Source organism: Chionomys nivalis, chromosome 5 (assembly GCF_950005125.1).
Source record: "Chionomys nivalis chromosome 5, mChiNiv1.1, whole genome shotgun sequence".
Lineage (NCBI taxonomy): Eukaryota > Metazoa > Chordata > Mammalia > Rodentia > Cricetidae > Chionomys > Chionomys nivalis.
Window position 1 is genome coordinate 27,259,111 of NC_080090.1, and position 16,987 is coordinate 27,276,097.

Here is a 16,987-nt window from a genome sequence, read left to right on the forward strand (position 1 = left end):
TAGAAAAATCACAGAGCTTCCAAAGTAGAACTGCATTTGAGCTGTTCTGGGTTGCCAGGCGCGGCGTTAAGCCTGAACACCGAGCTTTCATTTTTTTTTTTCTCCCCTTTCCCCCACAGCACAGAAACTGAAACAGACCCTGGAGCCTTGTGATACTGAATACCCTGCCTTTGTTTCCGAACGCACCATCAAGGAGACCACAGGGAATATTGCTTGCGAAGACTGCTCCAAGTAAGCCACCCCCAGCACCCTGCAGCCCCACTGTACACACCTTTGTGTTGCACGTGGAACTTTCCCCATGGGCCAATAGACTGGAGCACACATACATGTACAAGGGGGCAAGGAAACATGGCTGCCCTCTGGTAAGAGAATGTAATTCTGTCAGCTGGGAAGAAACAGGCCTCAGGTTTTGGTAGATGATAGAAGAGTTTAGTTCAGTTTGTTGGTGTTTTCCCAGCTGACAGTCCTCAACTTCAGCAAATGCCCTGAGCTGTGTTTAGCCAGGACAGTGCGCCCTCATGTGTAGCTGAATCCCACCTACCAGGCATGTGTTCTGATGTTGAACATTTTTGATCTGAAGATGAACATATTTTAATAGTTTTATTGGTCATTTAGAGACTCTTGTCTTTGCTCCTCTTGGGCATGTACTTACTGGGTAACCGGACCCGTTCTTAGTGATTTTGGTACTGTGCGTTTCCAAGACTATGTTGTTAGTAGCTACAGACAATCTCTATGTGCCATCCTGTCCTTTGGTCTTTTCACTATTGATGGATGACCCTTGATGAACATACGTTTTCTTTTGCCTTTATTTTAATATAGTTTGTTTTGTTCTTTTCTGGTTTGTGCATCGCGTGCCACTCTTACGGGAGTCTTTGCCTCTCCTAGTATAGCAATGCTTCATTTTCACTCTGCACACACGAGTGAGTGCGGTTTGCATTTAGAGCTTTAACTCCTTGCAGCTTGGATGTGCCACCCAGCACAAATGCAGCTCTGACTAGCCCTTTGTCTTATGTAAGTATAAATCTGTCCGAGTTTTCGATGTGTGGGTGGTGGGGCAACAGATTGTCCTATGTGTTTCATATCTGATAGTTCGTATGCGGATTCCCTGGACTTTTTGCATAGAAAGTAATATTATTTCTGAAAAGTGTCTGGCATCCGTCCTTATTATTGTTTCATGATTTGTGTCACTAGTTACTATTGATTAGAATATACTACATACAAGGCACATGTAAATGTCAGAGGGCAATTCTGTAGAGTGGGTTTTCTCCTACCTTTCCATGGTGTCTGGGGACCAACCCACACTGGCAGGCTTATGTAGCTGGACAGTTACCCACTGGACCGTCTCATCACCCCATCATTCCTTGACTGTTGTATATGTTTGTGCATATGTGGCCATGTGGAGGGGGCTGGGTATTGAAGCTAGAAAAGAACTTCACACCTATTAGGCAGCCATTCATTACCTTGTGCTTCCAGTGCAGTAGTCTTTGATTCCCTACCCATTTGTCATGATGCTGATAGGTACCAGTCTGCAGGGCTGTGTTTGATCTTGTCTGTTAGCAGTTTTGAGAATCCTTAGTATAGCTTTGTGATCTGTCGTGATGCTTAGGAGAGCACAGATCCTTTCCTTATTCTTCTCCTAAGTTATCTTGGGTATTATTGCTTCTTTATCGTTTCATATTAACTTTAGAATTTGCTGGTTAAAACACCTTATTTTTAAACCTATATATGTAAATATATATATATATATATAAATTATATCAGTAGTCCACTTGTTTTTGTAAGTAGAAATTTCATGCGTAGAAATGTGTTCATCTAGTACTACATTTCTAATGTATGATAGTAATACTTGAGGATAATAGTAATACTAGTTTCTGTTTGTTAAATATTTAAAAGCCAACAGATTGTTCTATGTGTTTTATATCTAATAGTTATTATGTGGATTTCCTGGACTTTTTGCATAGAAAGTGATATTATTTCCAAAAAGTATCTGACATCCGTCCTAATTATTGTTTCATGATTTGTGACACACTAGATACTATTGGTAAGAAGTTTCTATTAATCATGTTTAATAATATCATGCTAAATATGAATTTGTTAGATTTTTATTATAGAAGGTAAATAATATGAAATTTACATATTAGCCATTTTCCCACACCATGTTTTAGTTATGTTTAAAGGAATGATGGCATTAACATTCCCTGCTATAAAGAATGATTCTAGAGTATGCTGATGTACCTCAGTAAATGCCATAATATCTTTGAAGAATAGAAAAATTTCTGAAGCTCAAGTTTATATTACTTAAAAATTCTTTGAGAGTTTCATACATGTGTGCAATGCATTCTGGTAACATCCATCTCCCTCTCCCCTCTTATCTGCCTTCTGCCCCCATCATCATACCTTGAACGTGGTAAATGTTTACATAGGTGTATACAGTGCAGGAACATGTGAGTAGCCATTGTTACCACTGTTGCTTAGAATTACTGTTGATTAAATATTTCCTAGATTAAGGAAAACATCAAGAATTTCTGTAGCTATCATTTGATACCTGGATGAATGCTGAATTTTATTTATATTTTTTGGTTGCTTGTTTGCTTGGTTGGTTTTTCGAGACAGGGTTTCTCTGTGTAGACCTGGCTCTCCTGGAACTCACTTTGGAGACCAGGCTGGCCTCGAACTCACAGAGCTCTCCCTGCCTCTTTCTTCTGAGTGCTGGGATTAAAGACGTGTGCCATTACCACACGGCACTGAATTTTATTTAAATATTTTATACTATTAAAGTATTTTATTCCTATGTTGTTTTTGCTGATTTCTGTAATTTTTCATCATGTAATGTGCGTATTTCAAAATTAATATATGCTACAGTCACATGGACGTGTGTATAATCATGTGTTCATGTGATTTTTGCCTGTTGATGCCCACCGTATGCTATAGTTGACCCATAAGATATATTGCCTGGTGACCTCATAGCATCCTCGTTTGCTTGTGCTTGATGATATTTAGACAGTGACGGCATCATCAAAGGACACATACATCCCTTACACAGTTCATCAGAAAGTACAGGGTTCTGTGTACGAAGGTGGGTGGCTGTGCCTTTCATAGCAGAAATCTTAATTGAAGTGAAAATTAGACCTGCTTTTTCCAAATAAAAATTCCATTGTCATTCACCCACCACAAAAAATGAAAAGCAAAAACATATTGCTAAATTCATTAGACTTTTTTGGCAAATATTGTGCTCAAAAGTGAAAGCGGCTAGACTTTTCGTTCCTGTGTTATCATTTGACTTTCCTGTTAAGTTGCTTGCCACAAAATTACATAGTGGATTTCCCTGTTTTCTACTATGTGTGACATTTCTTATAAAACAGATTACGTATTTCTCCTGAATTTCATAGAAATTCACAAAGCTCCCAGTGGCAGATGGGAAGTGCAAGGTGAGCATCTACAATTATTTAGTAGATAGATCTCTCTGGATTTTCTATTTCTCTTTTCTAAATTTTTCATTTTAATATTTTTTAATTTAGCATGTAGAATTATGGGTTTCATTATGCCATTTTCATACATACATATCCTTTTCATTTCATCCTTTTTATTTTTAACTAAGTTATTATAATTCTTTTAACATTGTGTATTTCATCTCATTTTCAAGTTTATTGAATTTATTTATAAACGGTGTTTGATTTAAAATGCTAACACATTTGCTACCTTTGTCTCTTTTCTTTTCCATTCTTTTTAAAATGTTATGCAGTCTGTTAAAGACCACGTGTATTTGTGGGGCTCCACATGATGTTTTAATATATATTGTATAGTTGTTCAAATGAAGGTGAGCGTGTCTCCTCAGGTATTTGTCAGTTCATAATGTTAAAAATATTCAAATTTCTCTCTTCTGGCTTTTTAAAAATGTTCAGTGCACTGTCCCCCTTTAACCTGTGGATTTTTAGTTCTTTCTCTCCCTCTGACCTCTCTGTTTCTGCCTCTCTCTGCGTCCCTTTATCACACTGGTCATCTCACCTCTCTCACTCTCTACTGTCAGAAGTATGTGTATTTGCTTCATCCTCCCTCTGTGCTTTGCCTTTCCTCTGTTTTTAATCTTGGAATATCTAGTGTTTAGTGCTCGGCTCCTCTGTGTGTGCTCTGTATCTCTCTCCATTCCACAGCGCGTCTTTATCAACTTCATATCCAGGTTTGAAACATTAACTATAAAGCTTTTCTAACTTGAAGCCATTTGTAGCTGTACAATTTTTTAAAAAATATGGTGGTTGAAGTTTCTTAGTAAATGGGTTTTGAGTCTCTTTTTGTTTATTGTGGAAATCTTTTAAAATGGTTTTGTAACCCACATTGCATGCTTTTTGGTATATGTAGGAAGTCGGTTTGCTCTGTAATATTTATTCATGCGTTTTGAAACCAAATTGCATTTTCAAATAGCTTTGGTGAGAGATCTGTATTTATCCATTGAACGAAAATAATCAATGTATTTAAAGCCTTACTCATTTTTTTCTTTTGTTTATATGAGTTTCTATTACAGATGTCATGAAGTCGCATCCAGGGTTAGGGGGTTTTTCAGTTCCTTCCTATCGTTCAGTTCATGTTACAATGTAGATTTTGAAGTTACGTTACCATGGAAATCCCTGTATGGGTCAGTTTTGCTTTCTGGCCAGTCATTCTTTTTCCCCCTAAGTAAGAACCGTCTTTATCCATAAAGTACCTCATACCTTGACACCTACGTGGCTTGCTTACCACATAGGTGAAGCTTCTCATTTGGGGAGTGTTGTATATTTAAATACTTGACTCAGTCTCTTTTCAATTGCATTGCTGTCCTTACATTGAGATTTTGCTCTGTAACTAGCTGGACTTGAAGTTTTCATTGCCCTATCATCTGCCAGATTGATTCCTCGAAGATGTATTTTTGTGTGCTTTCTTGTTCATACCATCACTTCAGGTGCTTGTTCCTACCATCACTTCAGGTGCTTTTCTTTCCCAGGCTTTGTCTTTATCTCTTTACTTTCTTAGATTTCTCAATTTTCTGTACTCCTGTTTCTCCTTCCAAGAGCACAGGTGTGTCCTATGTCTTTGCAGTAACCACCTTTGCTCTGTGGACATGTTTCCGCTGGCTAGGACCTCTCCCTTTCTCATGAACAAACGAAAATGTCTGTGCCTTCTAACAGGCTTACCTCCTAGCTCATATGTATAGTTCCCACACTCTGTATTTTTAACCTAGTTGCTATCTCATTCCTCTTACCATTGAATGTAGTTTATTGCTGGTTACCTCTGCCACCATGTTTCTTCTGTCGCTGTTGTTTTGGAGTGTTATTTTTGGTTTGTTTCTGTCGGAATGGTGTAGGAGCGACACGTTCTTTCATGTTTTCCTTAAAGCCCCTCCTCTGCTGTAGCGTGTACACTATCATGACGACCAAAGCCCCTCCTGTGTTGTAGTGGTACACACTATCATGACGACCAAAGCCCCTCCTGTGCTGTAGCATGTACACTATCATGACGACCAAAGCCCCTCCTGTGCTGTAGCATGTACACTATCATGACGACCAAAGCCCCTCCTGTGCTGTAGCATGTACACTATCATGACGACCAAAGCCCCTCCTGTGTTGTAGTGGTACACACTATCATGACGACCAAAGCCCCTCCTGTGCTGTAGCGTGTACACTATCATGATGACCAAAGCCCCTCCTGTGTTGTAGTGGTACACACTATCATGACGACCAAAGCCCTTCCTGTGTGCTGTAGCGTGCACACTATCAATCATAAAGACCAAGGCCACAGACTCTTGAGTAGAAATATTCTGTCTTCCATGTCTCATCTCTGTGAGTTAGTAAGTGGTCTGGTCTCTCTTTCCCCATTGTAGATGACTTCCACAGACTTCCTTCTCTAATGTGTTTTCATAATTCATTCAGCTGATTTTCAACATCAATTTGTTCCTTTTTGCTTATTGGCTTTATCTTGTATGCTATTTTTTTTAGAAACTTGAGTTCTTTTAGATCTGCTGATTAGGATGTTCATTTAGTTCTTGATATGCATGACTTTCTAGAAGATTAATTTGCATCTCTTAAAAGTAGATTTCTTCCCTACAGTCCTTGTTAGGTTCTCTGTACTAAATGGGGACCTTTTAAGAATATTCTAGTAGCATATGTTGGAGAGCTGCTGATCCTCTTGTGTCTGTTTTCTTGGCTGGTAGATTCTTGTTCCATTTCTTAGCTCAGAACTTGTCTCATGTACTAATTATTATTCTTTGGCATTAGCACAGGGCTCAGATTTCCATGGTAGCTGTGCCTTTGGACTTCTCTGATGTATCTTATTAGTATTGACTGCCTGAGAATAATCTTTATGGAAGTCTTCATATTTAGGGTTTCATCACCATATAATTATGGTAAATATTTTCCCTAAGCAGAATTCATTTTCAGATGCAAGTTTGATTTCTCATGGGCACTGCTGTTTTTTCCTGTTCAGAGCCTCTGAGCGGGTCAGATTAGCAGCTCCTTATACTTAGCTGTAACCGTGCAGCTTGGCTGTCCTTCCTCCCATAAGCGCTCTTGTAGTTGACTGTGTTTTGTCTTCCCATCTCATCCCACATGCCTGAGTGTTTATGACAGGATGTTTTTCGTGTTTGCCCAGTCTGTCATGTCATTAGCTTATTCTTCTGACTAGATATTCTAGGGTCACCACAAGAAAGTGGTTGAGTCTCTGTAGGGGCCCTTGGAAGTACAAAGTTCAGACGGTGATCCCTGTCTTCTTAATTTCTTTGTGATGATGGGCAATTAATAATAATAATAGTAATATCAGTAAGCATATCATGGACCCACTGAAAGAATCAAGTAAAAAAAATATGTTATAAATTTAACACAATGCTTGGGACAAACTCATACCCCGTAAATGACCACATTTCATGCATGTCCTGTGCACTAGAATACTAGTATGGGTGTCCCCTGCCCCAAAGTCGTATGTCAGAACCTCTTTCCCACTGTGATAACATCAATAGGTGGTGTCCTTTAAGAGATGAGTAGGGCCTGAGGGCTCTGCATGCCCCGCGAGTGAAATGAATGCCCTTATAAAAGAAGCTTGAGGAAGCCTGTCTGAGGTCCCCCCCCCCCCCAGCTTCCAGTGCCTTGGAAGCTTCCCCATCTCTGAAGCAGTGGGTGAGCCCTCTCTACAAGGTCGGTCTGCTGACAGCAATCTGCACTCACAACATAAGCCTATGCTATTGTTTTTCTTAAGTTACTATTTAAGGTGTTCTGTTAAGTGCCACAAATGGCTGAGATGTGTCATACCTCACACTCACTAAGTTAGAACCCTGAAAAACATTCTGGAGCAAGATAAATATTCCTGTCTTTGGTCTAACACCGTACTTGTCCCCACACAAACAAAAACTACATGTCAGATTTTAATAGGCCATGCACATCTTAGACATCGATAGACCATGGCTTTGTGCTTTAGGGAAGTGCATAACACCACTTTGTGATGGAGAACCTTACAGAGAAATGGCCTTTACACCCCCAGGCGCTGAGACAACAAACTCCACAAGATCACCCTGTGTCTTGGCAATCATGCGTTATGATTCTCATGTCCATTGCAGATAAAACATAAGAAAATCTAAGGAGAGAAACTGCTAAGGAAAGCAGTATTTTCTTCTTACCAACTCAAAGCTGGAAACAAAAGATGCAGTTTGATTCAAATTACCTAACGGTCTGGAAACTAAGAAATGCTCACCTGGAACTGTGGCCCACCTGGGTGATCACAGCATTCCCCTGTGGTCCAGAATCTAGGCTGGTGTTATGGAGAACACAGGGTGGGTGGCATGGACATGGTGAGGCTTACTCTATTTATAGTGTCATGGTTGCTTGGTTACAGATCTTGAAGCCTTGCTGAGTAGGAGGAGGAAGGAGGTAAGGTATATCACATGAGACGGGGAGTTGATAAAGGCCTTCCCAAGTTTGCTGGTATAAGGGAGAGGCTGTAGGCTTTGGGTCTTTTCTTTACAGCATTTCATTAAGAACACCACTGCTCTGTAGTATTTAGTTGCGTACTACAGAGGAAAGCAGCCGACACTCAGGAGTATAGATGGAAGGGATTTGTGCTCTTTCTTCATTCTTTGAGTAAGCTTTTGATTGAAGGATGGTGCATTAAGAAATATGTACAAATACTGAAATTTCAGGTTGAGTTATTTTTTTGATACTTGAACCCATCCATACAGCCAATGTTGAGGCTAAGACCTCAGAAAGAAGCACCAGCTCCCCAGTAGTACCCCTAGTGTGTCCCCTGCTTGACATAATCTCCACTCCCCATTGGATAGGCACTGTCTGGATTTCTGTCTTTATAGATCCTGCAAGGTGATGGTATTGCTGGTAAGACACAGAGCTTCATGTAGTAGTGGTCCTGAAGTTTGTTCCTAATGAATTGACTCTAAAAGAAAATGAACTGTAGGAAGAAAACTAAAGCCAGCCTGTGAATTTAGTAACTATTGTTTGGCTGTCTGTTACATCCTCCACACTGGACTGCTTGTGAGGTAGCAATGATGAAGGGAGCATCCTTGGTTCCTGTCCTTGTGGCCTTTGTAGTCACCAGACTGTCTGGGCGCCAAGTGGTGAGAGAGGAAGAACACCAGCATCACAAGAGTGGAAAGAAGGTGGAGATGAAGTCGCTGCCTACTAAAAGAGCAGGCGGTGTGTGTGTTGGGGGGGTGGCAGGTGCTCACCTCCAGGCAGAGGGAAGAACATGGCAGACGGAAGGGACAGTAGAATGTGTTCAACCAAGTTCAACTTCAGTGAAACTGTACAGAACTGGGAGTGAGGAGAGACAAGAGAAGCAATGTTTATCAAGGGCATGGCTGCACTGTCCTTCAGATCTTCTCAAAGGAAACTCGGACTTGAGATGCTTCCCTGACACCAGGATTGAACAGAAGAGAGATTTGAGGGAAGAGAAGGGAGTGATCAGGTTCTTGGTGATGGCTGAGACAGCAGGGACCACAGCAATGAAAGTGAGCTCTTGAAACAGAATCCACCATTCAGAAGGCTTTTGTCAGTCCCCTTCCCCATAACACACACACATACACACATGCACACACACACACACATACACACATGTACACACATACATACACATACACACACGCACACACATACACACATGTACACACATACACACATGCACACACATACACACCAATAAAACATAAAGTTTGTGTGCTTTTTTTCCTCTGTGTGTGTGTAGCACTGTATCACATGTGTATGCATATATGTGTGTCTCCATGAGTGTATGAAGGCAGAGGCTAGCATGTCTTTATCACAGGCTCCCCTGCCCCAGTATTTGAGTTTGGAAGATTCCCTGGCTGAATCAGAAACTCACTAACAGGCTAGACTGGGTAGCTAAGGGAGCTTCATGTCTATGTGTCTCAACCAACCCTCCTACTGGAGTTACAAGTATTCAGTCACACTTAGCTATTTAAAACAAAACAGAACAAAACAACAACAACAACAACAACAGAAAAAAACCACATAGATACTGGGGATCTGAGCTCAGATTCTCATGCCTCTGTGGCAGGCACTCTCATGACTGAGCCATCATCTCCTCGGTGACTCGCCCTTCTTTTTATGGCTAGAAATCAACAAATTTCCAAGTAGCTAGTTGAATGAAAAATTAACTAATAGCTGTTATTTCTAACCCTTAAATCATGAAGCTTTTGTAGTAGAACAGTGCTTCCGTATCACAGTGGCAGACTCAGAGGTGGGGGAGGGGTGCTTTTGAGCAGGGCTTCTCAACCTGTGGGGCACAGTCCCTTCGGTAAACCTCTGTCTCCAAAAATATTTGCTTTATTATTCGTGACAGTAGCAAAATTGTAGTTATTGTAATTATGAAGTGGAAGCAAAATAGTCTTATGGTTGAGGGTCACTGCAACCTGAGGGGACTATATTGAAGGGTCGCAGCACTAGGAAGGTCGAGAACCACTGGCATTGAGGACCTGAGCTCTTTTATTCCGTACATTGACCCCTTTCCATCATTTTCAGCCCCATTCTATAAAATGCAGTTTATTAGAACATGTACATTATCTTCATGGAGGTATTTATAAAGATGTTATGTATTCCTCCACATGAGCAATATATTCCCAGGATGCAGGATGTGAAGGAGGAAATCACATCACTTAATTTTGTCACCTTCCCTTTTTTCATGGCCCACAGATCGCTCAGTGCAGCGGCAATAGGAAAGCTGGTCTTTGTCCGTCATTAGCAGAGAAGCCTGTCATCTTTTCATCTAAAATGGAATGTTTTTCCAATAAAATTATCAAGGAATATTACTAAATTTCGATCAGCTTTACAGGTAACTTCAGGTCAGGGGTAATCACATTCAAAAATAACACAACTGTAGCATTTGGCCAGCAGCGAGCTGGAAACTGAGTTTAGTTAAAATTATAGTACTTCAGAAATTACGCACTAAGATCTTTTTCATAGAAAAACATCTCGCCTTCCGCAGTGGAACATAGAAAACTGCGTCCATCACCAACTGGTCCCAAGGCAGCGATTACTTCCCTCCACAAGCAATGGCCACATATGGCCATCGAGCCACAGTCCCAGAGAACCCTGCTCCTCCCGTGGGAACAGGCAGGAGCCACCATTGGCTTCTGGTGTGTCATTAACACTCCCCCATCCTTTAAAAGAGATCAGATGACCTTGGGCTTGAGATACACGTGCTAGAACTCAGAACATCACGCCAGTTGGCTATAGCCATAGTGCAAGTTTGGTTTCCATCTAGTTCTTCTGACTCCATTTCTGTGTCCATGTTTCAGCATCACAAGATGTTCTTACGTGGAAAATCTATCCAGGGATGACTCATTTTCTCTAAATAGAAACCTTCAAATGGGCAACTCCGAAAGTGGACATTTATCTGTCTTTAACACAGACTGATATATATTATAACCAGAGAACAGTATGCGATATTTTAAAAAGGGAGTCATGAAAGTATAGGGTTTATTAAGAATGCAGGAGCCTAAAAGAAAATATGAATTTACATAAGAATGTTATTAGGGTTGGTGGTTTGGATGCTGCAACCGATAATTTTCGTCATTCAATATCCCAGTGATTATTAAATTAATCTGCTACTCAAACAGCAATCGAAAACAACTCAGCCCATATTTTCTGGGCATTTGTGACTGTCAACAAGTTTACAAGTCACTGTCTAAGAGGAGTGTGAAGTTTTATGATTTTTCCAGGACGTTTCTTTACCTCTTGATCACCTCACCCCCTTGGGTAAGGAAGTGAGCCGATCCACAGGGTTTTCCTTGGAAGAAGAATCGGCTGTAAAGTGCAATACCTGGAGGCTGCTGAAAGTAATTAATCAAAAATAGAACTCTAAGTACGTGTCACGGTTTGAAGGCGAGAGCCTCCAATGCCCTGTTATATTTCAACACTGGTAAGCTACCGATTCCTAAGGTAAAGTGGGTTTCTTTCTTCTTGTGTTTTAGCATGTGATTTTCCTCCTGGTAACATCACTCATCGCTTTTCATAAAAATTCCACTGCCATCAGTTTCACTCCGGGATGTGTGCACAGATTTGCTCATCTTCCTGCGAGCGCCCAGAGCCTTGCTTGGCTCCAGTCTCCTCTCTCACCACTCCGCACACGCCTTGCGCTTATCCCCTAAACTGAAGGAAAGTAATTGCTCTCGAAGCTGTGTTGACATGCTCCGTGGGCTACAGTTCAGACGACCGTAGTTCAGAGATTCTATGTTCTTAGGGAGAACGCCAATTTCCTGTTGAGGTCTCACACTGGGTGGGCAATTTACCCGGTGTGCTCAGGCTCCCGCGGTGGAGCTGCAGGTGTGTTCCTTCCCTGGCTGCCTTCTGCGAACCACCTGTAAGATGGACGTGTTGCAAAATGTGAGTGGAACCCTTTGCTGGTGTCAGTACCGAGAGGGTGAGCACCAGAGGCCGGGCCACCACACCTAGCGGCACATAGACCTGAACCAGTTGTTTCAACACTGAGTCTCCTGTTTGCCCACCTCAACATAGACAATGCTAATTTTTGTTTTGTTTGATTTTTTTAAAGAGGTACAGGGGCTTAGGATTTGCTTAGTTGGTAAATCACTTGCCCTGTAAATACAAGAACCTGAGTTCCCATCCCAAGAAGCCCCATTACAAAGGAGGGGGCAGGATGTATTGGCAAACACAATGATCCCAGTACTGGGAAGGCAGAGACAAGAGGATCCCTGGGCCTTGCTGGCCAGGCAGTCTATCTCAATTGGTAAACACTGGGTCAGTGAAGAGCCCCATCTCAGGGGGCTAGACAGCATTACCTGGGATGACACCTAAGGCCCCCACACATCCCCATGCACATATTCTCCATAATACACTTTTTAAACGGTATGTAGTGAAGCACGGTTAATAAAAACTCTGAGACAGAAATTGGGGTTCAACCTGAAGGTCAGAAAAGCAAAACAGCCAGCCACGGGCTCTTACCCAAAAATGGCAATCCTGCCTTCAGGAATCTCAATATGAGGCTGAGACTGAGCCTGAGAGCTTGCCTCCTCCCATTTTATAATCCTCTCTAGTTCTGGGATTAAAGGCATGCACCACTACCACCTGATTTCTATGGCAAGCTAGTGTGGCTACTGGGAGTAAAGGTGTGTGTCACCATTGCCTGGTCTGTAAGGTGACCAGTGTGACTGTTTTACTCTCTGATCTTCAGGCAAGCTTTACTTATTAAAATACCAATGTAATGCCATTATAATGTAGTCCTCATACTTAGTGCTTTAGCAAATAGCAAATGTTTTTGTAAATTGGAAGGTTTTTGTTTTTGTTTTTTTAACAGAGCACAGTCTACCTTCTCTGTGCTAACAAGGATACAGGAAAACCACAGGATTCCAGGCAGCCTCCTCTTCCAGATCTCTCAGATTGAAGGTCAAATTCAGTTTCTGTCAGGAAGAATAGACAGTGGGGACCTTGCTCCAGTGAGCCTTCACCAGATAGCACAGCTCTTGGGTTGTTGTTGTTTGTTTGTTTGGCCCTTTTTTGGGGTCTACTTGACAGCTCTTTAGAAAAATTTGGAATTTTTAACTTGAAGCTACACATAGCCAATGATGTTCAAATACTTCATTAACCAAATTAGATCCAGACTTTGCCAGTGGGAGAACACTGGTGTCATGAATAATAATTGTAGGTGTTAAAATGTAACAGTTTTAACCACTTCTTTGGAAGCCTACACTAATGGGATTGAAATACTTTGTATCTTTTGCTCTAAAGAGTCTTGAGAGCCAAATATCTGTCCCCAATTTTGTTTGAAACTAGCAACTGCTTGTGATTTGTTTTCCCACTGCATAGGCAATGGCCTTCTCAAATGGGCCAACCCTTAATTTTAAAATAAACCAGTTTTCCTTTCTACAGGGACAGTAGCACCAGTGACCCCTCTGTGATGACAGTGGGCTGGATTCCCGGCTTTCGTCATCACTGGGACAAAATACCTGGCCAAAGTAGCTCAGGGAAGGAAAAATTGATTTTGGCTTAGTGTGGAGGGGGCCACCCGGCCACAGGAGTGAGGGTCATCTGGTCACTCTGCATCCACAGCTGGGGAGCAGGGAGAGATGGTGTTGGTGCTCAGTTGGCCTTCTCCTTTTTGTAGTCTGGTATTCCAGCCCAAAGGATGGTGCTCCCTACAGTAAGTGTGCCGCCTCCCCCCCCAAAGAACCTAATTGAAAACCTCACAATCATGTCAGAGATGGAGATCTATCTTCTAAACATTTCTAGATTCTGTTTTTAAGTTGACAGTATGAGCAGCACAGGGCTCTTGCATCTGTCTTCCCGCATATTGTCCCTTAGCATTCTTTGTGACTTGAAATTGAAGATCTGAAGGTATTTCACTCTTTGAATTTTCCGCTGCCACACACAAGTAGCAATAGAAGAACGGCACTCTCCTCTACCTCTGCAGTGTCTTCTGGTTCCCCCCTCTTTCGCATCTCACAAAGTTAAGTGGTAGTAACTTCTAGATCCTAAAAGTGGTGTCAGTCTATCACAAAAGATTAAAACCATGGCTCTATAAAACCCAACTCTTTTTCAACAACTCTCCATATATTAAGGCTCTGCCCCATCATAAAAGCCCGTTTTCCTTTTTGTTTTACTGCAGGAGTGGGGCCAAGCTGGAGGAAGTCAATGCTTGCTCTTTCGACCAGCAGCCTAGTTAGGGCTCTGTGTGTGTCTGGCTGCTAAAACTGCCTTGGCTTGATACATTCACAAGGGAGAGGAGAGACAAATGCTTGCTTTGGGAGTTTTGATGTTGAAAATATTATAAGATGGATATGCATGGTCAAAAAGTATGATAAATAGAGATTAAAATCTAGGTACATGAATTGAGCTCACCTGCAATCCCAGCATTTGGGAGCATTGCTGTAAGTTCAAAGCCCAGCCTGGGCTACATAGTAAGTTTCAGGACAGCTTAGAATACAATGTGAGACCCTAGCTTAAATAAATAGAATAGAATAGAATAGAATAGAATAGAATAGAATAGAATAGAATAGAATAGAATAGAATAGAATTTAAAAACCAGAAGCAAAGCACTCTGTGGACTTTTTCCCAGTCACACTCAGCTCAACACTGCTCTTTTCTGGGACAGAAGCATCACTGACCCCCTTCCTCAGATGCTCGAAGGATAAAAGAGCACCCTAGCTTCCAGGTGATTACAACTTTGAGAAGCCGGATGGTGTGGACGCTGTTATGTAGCTGTTGCTATCTTGGCTTGCTCTTTGATAAGCCATGTTTGGAGGGGTTTAATACAGGAAGCGTTGGGAATTACTGTTTTCTCTCCTGAGTCCACTGTGGAAAATAAAAGGGTTCACGTCTGTAATGATGGGGCAGGTCTCTACCTGATAGGAATTAGTCGTGCGAACAGTTTCCCATTTGTACGTTTCTTAACGTGTGGGAAAGCGGGGTGGGAACATATGTACACTTGGCCGGGCTCACACCACAGGGAGGCTTTCCCCTTCCATGCCGGAGGGTAGGAGACCAGCAGAGCCAGGGAATATTTTTAGAATGTTTATTTGCATGTGGGATGGAGAGCACAGAGCTGTCTCCACACAACTGAGGTTTGCAAGTTGCTTTTCTGCGGTGCATTGTCTGCATCCGGGTGGTGGAGTATGCCATGACCCCCGCCATTGCTCCCTCAAAGAGCCGTCTGTGTTCCCTCCCTGCTCTGCCCAGTACTGCACCTGAAGTGGCTTAGTGAGTCGCCAGAACCCTATAGATGTGTGTTTATTACCTCTCCAGCTTGCCCCCGTTTGTTTAACTTGGAAAGAGTTGATATATTCCTATGGGTATTAAGACCCATCTGATGTGTTAAAGAAACTCAGAGGATCAAAGCCGCAATGCTACTTCAAATGCAGCACGCCGAATAGAGAAGCAATTTCTAGGCACAAACCACTTTTACAAGGGACATTCTGTGTACTCAGAAGGAAATTCATTTCAAAAAATTTGTTTTGAGACAGAGTCCCAAAGTGTAGCTAAGACTGGCCTTAAATTCCCAATCCTCTTGCCTCAGCCTCTGAAATTTGGGGTCTTGAGTATGTACCACCATGCCCTACCGGAATTCATTTAACTTGGAAGCAGATGTTGCAGTGTTTGCTACCTCAGGCAACCTCCACACCTCTTCCGGAGGAACTCTTTAGACTCTGACAAGAAAACTCTTTGACTACCCAGGCTGGATGAAGCCGTCGGTTTCTAGACATGGTTTGTGTCTAGAAAGATGCTGTCCAGGTACCTTCCCAAGCACACTGGTCTCTCACAGTGGAGGGAAAATGGGCAGAGAGCTCCCAGATGGAGGGGAATTAGAGAGAGGGGTGGTCAGAGGAAGAAGGGAGCGAGGGGTTTAAGATCGTAAGAAAACCAAGTGTGTTTCTCCTTAATGGTTCCATCGGGGAAGGAGGTCAGTCCAGTGATCTTGATCACTTCAGGAGCTCGGAGCCTCTGTCAGTTTTGAGAGGTGAACTTTCCAGATTGCCTATCTTTTTCTTTTGTTAAGAGGATTACATCTGTCTTGCTTCTTTTTTTTCTGCTACTTCTTTTGAATTCTTTCAGAAACAGTGTGTGCTCTAATTACGTTACTTCTCTTCTTCTCTCTCTACTCAAACTCCATCTCCCCTACTCACCCTCAAATTCATGATCATTTCTACTTATTGTTCTCTCTCTCTCTCTCTCTCTCTCTCTCTCTCTCTGAGTCCATTTAGTGTTACTCTATGTGTATGTTTTAGAGACTGGTTTTGGATGCTCACCCCCATAGGAGACAGATTCTCCCACTCTTAGAAGCCAGTGATTGCTTGTAGCTCTTCCTGTTCTCATACTTTATCTACGTTTTACCGTGGAGAGAGCTGAGGCTCACAGCAGTGAAGTACCCTGCCCCATGCTGGAGATCTCAGAAAGGTACAAAAGGTTTGCTCTGTTGTCCCTGGAGATGGTGGAACATCCCAGTGGGCATCCATTCAGACACTTTTCAGCCATGGTTCATGCAGCTACATCTCAACATATTATCTACTCTGGTTTTAATTTTTCCTCGTGGCAAGCACATGTCTCTATACCCCAGACGGCCACCAGGCCAAAGTACAATTTTATCCAAGTCTAGCTTGGTGAGACAGTGGATTTGCTGCTTATTTATCCCTTAGAGTGATTGGTGACTTACAGCAATGTGGACAACCCTAGTTGGCTGTGATGTATTAGCCCGTCAGGGAAACAACCTCATAGAAATTGTGCTGTGCACTCTGGCTCCTCCCCTCCTCTTCTCCCTGGGGAGTGTCAGGTCCTCCATTGCCATAGACCTGGTTAGCTCTATGTTCTTCTGCTCTGGTTGCCATGACTACCAGGGGCAAAGCCCATGATGATATCATATTATGTCCAGAGGACATTCTGTCTTACAACACACTTGACCACTAAAAAGAGTATAGCTTAATTTCTGTGAAGAATTTCACAATATGGATATCATTGGCAAGAACTATATGCTTTTTAAGAGGAAAATCTCCACA

General features: G+C 42.1%; 1 protein-coding gene across 2 annotated transcripts in view; it reads left to right on the forward strand.

The window, feature by feature from the left end:
- Cacna2d3 (calcium voltage-gated channel auxiliary subunit alpha2delta 3) overlaps positions 1 to 16,987 on the forward strand; it is an 840,411-nt gene that overhangs the window by 791,757 nt on the left and 31,667 nt on the right. For both annotated transcript variants that reach the window (XM_057770101.1, XM_057770100.1), the window contains one exon: positions 120 to 231. In XM_057770101.1, the coding sequence (XP_057626084.1) occupies positions 120 to 231 (112 nt within the window). The remainder of the gene's footprint in view (positions 1 to 119; positions 232 to 16,987) is intronic.